The sequence below is a fragment of the Galeopterus variegatus genome, unplaced genomic scaffold, assembly GCF_000696425.1.
Source record: "Galeopterus variegatus unplaced genomic scaffold, G_variegatus-3.0.2 Scaffold97, whole genome shotgun sequence".
Taxonomy (NCBI): Eukaryota; Metazoa; Chordata; class Mammalia; order Dermoptera; family Cynocephalidae; genus Galeopterus; species Galeopterus variegatus.
In genome coordinates this window covers 119,718-129,915 of record NW_007726208.1, presented here as the reverse complement: position 1 = coordinate 129,915, position 10,198 = coordinate 119,718, and the positions used below count along the sequence as shown (strand labels likewise).

Genomic DNA, 10,198 nt, shown 5'->3' with positions numbered 1-10,198 from the left:
ATACCTTGTGAGTTTCTCAAAGGGAAGAGATGAAACATTTCTAGTGAAGAAGTCAGAAAGAAGTGCCATCAATGTACTGTAGTTTTGTTTTGTTTTTTTTTAAACAAATTGGGGCCACACCTCAGTGCTAATCATACTTCTCCAACCGGAAAAGTGCGGCCTTCTGAATCATCGCCAGTTGCATTGTGAGCCCTCTACTGCTTGCAGCTTCTCTATGCAGGTATTAACAATTACATTGTGTGGAATCAGCTGGCACAAAATTGATCATATTCTTATCAGGCTGTATCAAAACAGCATACCTCAGTCACTAAACCTGTCAGACTTGTTTCCTTTCTTGTTGCCAGTGACTGTCATTATTTTCCAGCCTCCCAGCCCTGACCTGGCTGATATAGATCAGATGGTGACTGAATAGAAGCTATCCCAGTCCTGGGTCCATGATGTATGCGTAAGTACTCAGCTTTTCTCAGTAAGGGTTATCAGTGGGAACAGAGGTTTACGACTCCTGAGACAGGCAGTGCAGATGATGGCTGGGGGAGACTGCTTTTAAAGAAGTTTTTCACTGTGTTATTGTACTTCGTGTTAAAAGTTTTGTAGTTGTTGTTCTTTTACAATGTAAGACATTTTTGAAATAAAAGGGGTCAACGTGATCCTTTCTTTCTAAATAATAGAAGTGGAAATGATATGCAATAATATATCAACTATATTATGTTTAGATAAACCTATGCTTTAAAGAATAAAGTGTTCAATATAGTTAACTTAATTTCCTAAATATGTTCAATAACATGTTAAATTTTAATCATATGTTGCATATTAAAGTATATTCTGGGAAAATGAAATATAAATTTAAGAGTAGACTCTATTAGAATTTTTATTTGTTTAACTCAAAATATTAGAAGGTATGATAGCAATAGGATTATTGTATGTATCACATGAATGAGATGATTGAAATTAAAATCCTCATATGTAAATAATTATCAGATTAACAAAATCTGTACTCTCTGTGACATTTGTCATAATTGAACACTGAACTGAGTAATTAATGAATTGAAGGTAAAGAAGTATGTATATATGTATTTTTGTTTAGGAGATACTCAGGCTATTGTTTTACAGATTCAGAAATGAATAACTGATATTTGATGAGTGATGTCATTCAAACTCCTGCTTAGTCTAACTTTTGAATCTCTTTTGCTTCTCAAGAGATTCTTGATTTCTGTACAGACAGAAATTTCCCATTTGTCTGCACTGACTGATGTCTCAGACTTAATCATGATTTTTGTGGTAATTACAATTGTTCAGTCATTTGATTGTTTCTTTAATTAAATAAAATACTTCAAGCCTGTAGGCTCTGGCAGTCTTAAATGATGAGTGTTGCCCTCCCTGTTTCACTTTCAAATAACAGCATGAGACTGAGGAAGACTGTCAATTTCTTTCTTTTCTTTTTTTTTTTTAAAGATGACCGGTAAGGGGATCTTAACCCTTGACTTGGTGTTGTCAGCACCACGTTCACCCAGTGAGCAACCAGCCATCCCTATATGGGATCCGAACCCGTGGCTTTGGTGTTATCTGCACCACACTCTCCCGAGTAAGCCACAGGCCGGCCCAAGACTGTCAATTTCATGGAAAAGGTTTCCCCCCACAGACCCTTTTGTGACAGCATATTGTATGTACTTATTAAATACAAGAAAGTATAAATATTATTTACCAAGATAAGGGCAGAATAAAACAAAACGTGCAGTAGAAAAAACTTTATATTTAACAAGCATTCATATAAATATGCTAACAATTTTGGTTTAAAAAATTAGCAAAGTTCTCTCATACTCATTTCAGAAGTCTGCAGTATGGCTTTTCTATCAATCTGGTTCTCCTTTTCCCAATTTAAGGCAGTATTTCTACTAACTCACTCATCCACTCTGAAAGTATAATTACAGACATGAAATTTCAAGCCTCATCAGCTTTGATTCAGAATTTATAGTTCTGAGGATTTTAAGTATCTTTTCTAATTGGATTCCAGACCAGTATTGTTTTTAACACAGATTTTCTGTCAAAAAGTATGGATTGTGCATAAAGATAATTAAGAAGGTTAAATAGTGGGTTTGTTGAATTCATTAGTAAAGGTATTTTGCCCAACAGATCTAGTCTGTAAGGGTGAATGAGTCAGATATGCTAATAGCTTCTTAGCAAAAGTCCTGTCTTTCTCACTGTGGTGAAGTAGCAGTACCAGCCAGAGATTCAGGGGTGTTCTAGATCCAGCTTTGTATTCATTTCTCTGGACAAATTACTTACCACTGAAGGCTTCACTTTTATCTGTAAAATGTGGAGCAAGTTTACAGTAAATAAATGGGGGAGGATGACACCATTAATGGGCCTTGAAATCATTTTTGTTTATAAACACAAAGCTATGTTTACTTTGTTGGTTTATTATTTGATTTATTTTTGTATTATGCATTTTGGTTTTTGTTGTTGCTGTTGTATCTAAATAGTAATAAAATAATATGATATTAATTTTGTTATAGTTTACTGTGTCTTAAGTAATAATTATTATATTATAGAACTGTTGTTTCAGATAGATGAGTGTATACCATGCTGGATTATAGAACATTTCTTACCATGAGTCATAGTCAAAAATATTTTTGAAAACACTGGGTTAGATAACTCTAAAATCCTTTTGAATATTTTCTTTCTGTAAGGTCAGAGTTAATAGCTAGTTAATATGGAGAACATTAACTTTCTTAAGGCATTAGAGAAACATTTACGTTATCCCAAAGTGTAGATTATTAATTTTTTCTCACTAGTCCCTATATCTGTTGCCCTCCACAAGCAAGGCAGAGATGAGGGACATGATTACTAGCAAGTAGAGGTCATAGCGTCAAGAGGCAAAGCAGTAAGTCACATTTTAATGGCACAATCTGATAAATGTAAAAATGAAGTATAAACAGGGAGCTATGGAGATGTCCACTCAATCTCAAAAAAGCTTCTCTGAATATGTAATAATTGAGTTTAGTCTTTAAAATAAGTAGGAATTAGTTGCAGGAGAAAGAAAGAGGTTTTCTGGGCTCAGAGAACATAGCCCTTGCAAAGGTCATGAGGCTACAGATACACTTGTGAATAGATGATGGAAATTGTCAGATGAAACTGACAGTTTGATCAGTCTGACTGTGAAGTGCCTTTTGTACCAGATTCAAACCTCTGAACTTATGAGAGGTGAGTAAAAATTTAAGCAAGAGGAAGAAATGATGAAATTTGCAATTTAGAACCATCAGGGTGAACCAGGGCAGTATGGTGGTTTTATTGTCATTCAGGTACACTGCAGAAGTAAATGAAGGGAGTGGCGTGGAGACGGCTATGTACATGTTGTCTCCTCTGCCTACAGTGGATGTTTCTTCTCTCATTCAGTGAGTCCCCATAGTCTTCCTTCAACATCCTAATCAAAGTTACTGTTAAACTTTTCTCCTACTATCGCATCTTAATTATTCCTGAAGTACAGCCATCTTCTTCAAACTTGTGTAACACATTGTGTATACTTCTATGGGTACTTCTTTCTCGTATGGTTAATTATTTGTTTTCAGTTATGTCTCCCCAGTTAAACAGAGAGCTCTCTGTATTCCTAGTGCCAAATACATTGCCTGTCCTATTGTAGACTCTCGACATTTGTGTGTCGACTTACATCAGCCTAAAACCAAAGAACAGATATTGAAAAAACAAGGAAAAGCTAAAAATAATTGAAAATTTCAAGTTTATTTTTTATTACATATGTATTAAAGAATTCCTACGAGATATTTGAGGTGCAATAATTCAGAAGATAAATTAAAAAATTGAACAGCGAAGAGGATTTATTCTAGGTAAATTTATGTTGAGATGCTGATAGGGATTTATTTTTGAAGAGATGAAAGTTAGGTTAATGCTTATAGACTAGATTTTAAAGTTTCATTTATTTATTAACTCAAAACATACTAATTATACTAGCTTATAGTTCACTAGTAGAACACCATACCACATATAATATATGTACACCTCTACAAACATTATTTGTACACATAAGTGTTATGTGTACTTGTATATATCATGTATGCATGCATACATGTATCAGATGTATGTAAACAAACACATACATATACATTTGAACAAAACAAAATAGTCTCTACTTTTATGGTGTTTACAATCTAAAAGAGGAGACATCATAAACAATTAAACAAATGGATGCGAATTATAAATGTGACAAGTATGAGGTAAAGATTTTGTACTATTTCTAAAAATATTTGCTAATTAACTTTATCTATTTAACTGCCAGGTTTTTTTTTTTTGAAGTAGGTTTTTAGTTTATATGATATAACTCTATGGTCTATTTTTGTTTATTTGCAGTTAAATGAAAGCTAAATTCATAAAATGCATTTTGAAAACATTAAATACTGATATAGTTTCCCACTATGCTTAAAAAAAACCTTGTGAAGATCTTAATAGGACGTCTTCTCTTAATGCTATTCAACAAATGTAGGAAGACAGCATGCAAACCACACTCTTGATGAAGAAGAAACGTCTTATGTTGCTTTAAGAGGTTATTTGCAGTAGCCTTTAAAAAGGATATTGTGTCTTGGTGGGGTTGGGTGTGTTAGGATAGTGAATGGATATTTGGGGACAAATAGCAACAAAGTGTTCATGCTCTTGAATCATATAATAATTATAAGGCTTTATTATTTATTATGAAGTGTTGTAAACCCTTAGCATTTCAGGAATATTCGTATTCAAAACCCAGGTTCAAAACAGTTTAAAGACAAATCAGAGATGTTTGCATCTGTTGTTTTGGATTCTGTACATTATTTTTTCTTTCAGTAGTGTATATGATTAAACTTTGACTCTTAACTAATTTCCTGTAGTTGCCAATATTGTGAATGTATCCATTTGTCTTTAAATTTTTTGTAGAGTTTTAAAAACTTAATAATTAATGGCTTATTACTTCACAAAATTTGAAAACAGGCTAATTTGAGGCATTCAACAATTTATATAACATTATCATAGTGTGAAGAGAGCAGCTCACTTAGGTATTTTATAGAAAATAAAAGGGAGTTAATTTAGAATATACAGTATGATCTACCTGAATGGGGACCATTTGAAATTGCCCCTTTTATAAATTAAAAATCATTGCATCCCAATGTCTGGCTATGGCAAGGCCTGGAATCCTCATAGTGCCAATTGTCTATCTCTTAATCCTGTTCGTCATGCCAATTGTATAGCTAGGCGACCATGCCAGTTGTTGGGCTCTTTTACCTGCTGGTAACCCTGCACTGACTGGGCCGATTGTCGAACTAGGGCTGAGTCTGTAGCTCACACACCCCTCGAGCCTGTTCACAGACTGGGTCACAAACCCTTCACATGCCAGACTGGGTTACCAGACCCTCCAAATGCCAGGCTGGGTCACCAGACCCCTCACAAGCAAGTCTATGAGCTAGGTAACTGGCCAAAAGGTCCTTGGAAGCCATAGGTTGGAAAGTATGGCTGTGCCGGATGAACACTTGAGGCCAACACCCACCCACCTGCTTCACCAAACTCTCTCTCTCTCTCTCAAGAACACAAGAACAGCAACAAAACCAAAAAGATACATTGGCACACATGCGCACTAACTCCACACACACAATTTGCTTACAAAGGATGCTGAACCACACCCAACAGGACCCAAGGCGAGGGCCCTGACCAAACTATTCTATTTTCCCAACACCCAGCAATGTCATATGGATCAAACTCTCAAGTCTCTTTCTGGTCTTGTTTTATTTTTTCTATAATGTAATATATGGAATGACTAATGCAACATTCAGTATACAGTCAGTCTCCTGTGTCCACAGGTTCTACATCCCTGGATTCAACCAATTGTGGATCAAAAATATTTTTTAAAAAATTAAAAATACAGCACTAAAAAAATAATACAAATAAGAACAATACAGTATAACAACTATTTACATAGCATTTACATTGTATTAGGTATTATAGGTAATCTAGACATGATTTAATGTACTCAAGAGGATGTGCATAGATTGTATGCAAATATCCTCTTTTATGTCAGGGACTCAATTAAGCAACTGGATTTTAGTATCCTGGAGGCTGGGAGAGGGGGCTGGAACCAATCCCTAAGCATACTGAGGGACAACTGCATATACTTTTAAAAGCTAAATATCAAGACAACATTTGAAAAATCCTTTGTACTCTAAAAAATTCTGACAAAGATACTAGAATGTCAAACAATCTTGCAGATACATTCCACAAGTAAGAGAAGATAGAGCAAGTTGGCAAGAATTAACTCCTGAAAATAGAAAAAATAAACCCAGTGCAAAACAGAGTGTAGGGTGTGTCTAGATACTATTGTGAACCTAAAGGAAAAATCTTTCTGTTAATCTTTTGATCTACAAAGTGTCAAACAACTGCCTTAACTCTGGTATCTCCCCTCTTGCCAGATTCTTCTATTTGCTCTGCTCTGCTTCGTTTTATAATCAGCCAAATAAACCTGAACAGGCAGATGGACCTAAAGTGAATGAGACCTTTAGTGCAATATGTCAGTGTCAAATCACAAGAAAAGCAATACAGAGTAAAAGAACCTGCAGCTTCATCTTGATAAAGGTTTTTAAAAATAGATTAAAAATCAGGTCATTTATGTTACTGCCATCTTTCACACTGAACACATGAGTTCGGTCATATGTTTAGATCTGAACAGGTTGTAGGGACTGGTTAAGGACTGGATTTGATATATTAGCATAGACACTGCCTCAAAACTACATCAATGATATCTTAGCTCTGCTAAATCAATGAGGCATTTCCTGCCCTATTACGACTCTACTTCCTACCTTCCATCCATCTCATCATTCATCCTTCCACAGTCATCTTGCTCCTGTGCAGGTATTAGTCCCTGATTATATCTTCATTTTCAGTCTCAAACTTCTCTTGCTTTAGGTGGGACTGGTAACCATTTTTGCTATTGGTAATATAAAGGAAAGATCAGTTCAATTTTTTTTTTTCATATCTCATATATCATATCACTTTTTAAAAAATATTAACTCATGGGATATTGTGATAGGTTACTTAGGATATTATCAGATAAAATGGTTAAGACAAGTACCTTCACCTTTTTACAGAATGAGCAGAATCATTTTTAGTAAACTGAAGATATGTGTTCTTTTTAGAGGAGAACACAGACTTAAATTTTTTGCTTTTCATAATTTATTCTTTTTCAGGCAACTAATTCTTGCTCAGGACTCAACTCATCCTGTCTTCTTTACTGCTTGGCCCAATAAGAGCAGCAAGAATTTACTCAGTATTTACTACATCTTCAAAATGAACAAAACCATTAATTTTTCCTCATTTTAATTCATTTAATTGGTCAGCTGCCATCTTTTCTTTGTTTACAGCAGCTGTTAAAAGAACATTAAACTTATACCTTATTATTATTACTTATAACTAAACTGTGGCAACATAGAAGGTATAGCTTATTAGCAGTTCTCCATTCACAAACTTATGGATTTTGAGTCAACTTTTTAGTACTAAAAAAAGGTTGGCTAAGGTAGAGTTGTAGTTTACTATCAAGGAACATTGTAAAGCCAACTGCTGCTATATTTTAACCTCACTACCCATCTTGAACAAGCTGAGTTAGGTACTATTTCTGATATTGGTAAGCCAAAGTTCAGACTTAAGCATCCCTCATTCCCTCATTCCCTCAAAAACGCAAAATTTTTTTTCAAGTGTATAAAGAACTCAGACAGCATTAATGTGCATATCTCTAAATTAATAAGAATAAAATGTTCTATATTCATTATTATCTTTCTGGAAGTGATTCATTATATTTTAAATAAGATGCACTTTCATTTAACAAGTATACATTAGGAGTTGTTCTAGACATCTGGATGTGGATCATCTACTTGAATTACTTGTTATCTATGTATTAGAATAAATGATATAAACATTATTTAGAATGGAATCTACCTATTAGAATTGCATTTTCTTTGATTCATATGCTAATGTTGAGGAAACCAATGTTGCATTTATAATGTTTTACTGGTTAACTGTACAGGAGAAGAAAATACATAGAAACTAGATTCCAAATCCCATAGTACACTTAGTAAAGTATGGCTATTATCATGCATATAGCTATGAAATAAATTTTTTTCTGGCTGTAATTCCTTTTCAGAGTTTATCTGTAGTTAGACATAATACTATAATAAGTGGATTAATGTTTTTTATGCAAATGTGGAAGTAAATTTCTGTTGATCTATTTATGAAAATAAAAGTAGGATTTATTAGGATATAAAATTCAATAATAGAACCACAGGTATTTGTACACAGACAAAATTTAATACTTATGTTGTTTAAACTATACATGGTTTGTAACTTTTCTTTAAAAGCTCTGAAGTTAAAATTCAATTATTCTCTGTTATTCCATAGCTACATGGTATGTCTTTTTAAACTTCTGGGAGTTAGGTGATTTTATTATAGCAATTAATTAGGAACCAATGAACCACTCAATGTATATTCCGACCTTCAAAAAATAAAAAATGGTTATTTGAAAAAATTACAAATATTATGAAACAGCATTTGGATTACATGATTTTTTAGTTAATTAGTCAATGATAAGGCAACTCAGCATTAGAGGGGAAAATTCCAAGAATGAGAAGCTCTTAAACTTTTTGTACATAGCTACTCATCACCTCTTTCTCACACAGCTCTTCAGATATATGACAGAAAGATTCTGGGACATGTTAATTTTGTTTATTTAATATGCAGATTATATTGGTTGTAAACATTGTTGATCTCCTTTATATAGGACAATAATATCTTAATCACAGCTCCTCCCTCTGAACTGGATTGCAAAATACCACTGAAATATAAACCTTTATACCAACCTTGCAGGAACCTAAGTGAAGAACGTTGGCTGCTTATTGAAAACTGCATTTAAAATATATATGTATGCATTTAGTTACTGAAGTGTTTAAGGAATAGCATACCAAAAATATACAAACTATTTTTCAGAAGAAAGTGTGCTTAGTTTATACATTTTTTTTAGTCACTATTCTAATTTTGCTTTTGTTTCTTGAGCTAGCCTCCCAAACTCAGTCACAAATACTAGAATATGATTTCTCAAGAAGCATTTTATGGGGTGTGAGATGAAGACAGTTAAAATTATTGGGTGAAACAATTAGACTTGAGTTAGAAAAGAATTTATTGAGAGGCTATTGGTCTATCTCATAATATTTAAGAAGAAGTAAAGAGTTGACATGAGAGGTATGGATCCAGCCCACTGGGTATGACATATTGAAGAGATGGGAAGGCTTGATATGCACTTTCCTGTAATTTAGCATTTTTCTTTTCAATTTTTCTTATGTTAGTGTTTGAAAATAGAATTCCTGAGGTTGTATTTGAGAAAAAAGAAATGCTCTACCTGTTACCTAATCTGAAGTTTAAAACCTAATGGAAAAGTCCTGTTGTTCTGCTTACTATTTTACATGGCATGTGTTGTTATTTGTCCACAGTCTCAGGGTATAAAAATAAAACCTAAGACCAGGGGCTCTTGATTTGATTCTGGGTAGTTATTAATTGCTGTTTGTCAAACATTGATTATGTCTTCTTTGTCTGTGGGAGATGTTGGCAAGTCATGTTCCTGGATTTATTGTGATTCATATTCATGGTTGAAAATTTCCAAATCAATTAAGTGACTGCTATGCCAGGGCCTTTTAGAAGTATTAAAAACAAAACAAAACAAAACAAAAAACAAATCTCTGCCTTTCAGGAGCTTACAGCCTTGATGGAGAAATAAACTTTGTATACATAGGCAAAAAATAAATTAGCATGCAATCCAGGGCTAACAGTGTAATAGACTATAAAATATACAGGTGGAAAGGACAGAAGAATGTTAATAATATGCTAGGATGTTTATATATAATCATTACAGGCAGTATTTCTATAATGTGTATACCCTTTGTCTGTAAAATATCCCTGTTATTACTGAGATTTTTTTCACACTTACTAAATTTTTTAAATAGAGAAGTGTGATGCAACTGTGTGTTTACATTATTATTCTTTAATAAATTCTATATTCTATGGCATTGGCCAGATATTTATAAAGCTGATTTTTCACACACACACACAAATGGGGGGGGGGGGGTTTTTTTTGCATATGTCAGGCTTTTCTCTTTCCCATTCACTACTTTTCATTCCCACTGGTCTT

The 10,198-nt window shown here is 33.7% G+C and overlaps 1 protein-coding gene across 1 annotated transcript in view; it reads left to right on the top strand.

The window, feature by feature from the left end:
* The first annotated feature begins 357 nt into the window (after positions 1–357).
* Positions 358–10,198, top strand: part of TMPRSS11F (transmembrane protease, serine 11F) — a 91,024-nt gene continuing 81,183 nt past the window's right edge. The window contains exon 1 of the mRNA XM_008583307.1: positions 358–445. Within this exon, the coding sequence (XP_008581529.1) occupies positions 435–445 (11 nt within the window). The 5' untranslated portion in view covers positions 358–434. The remainder of the gene's footprint in view (positions 446–10,198) is intronic.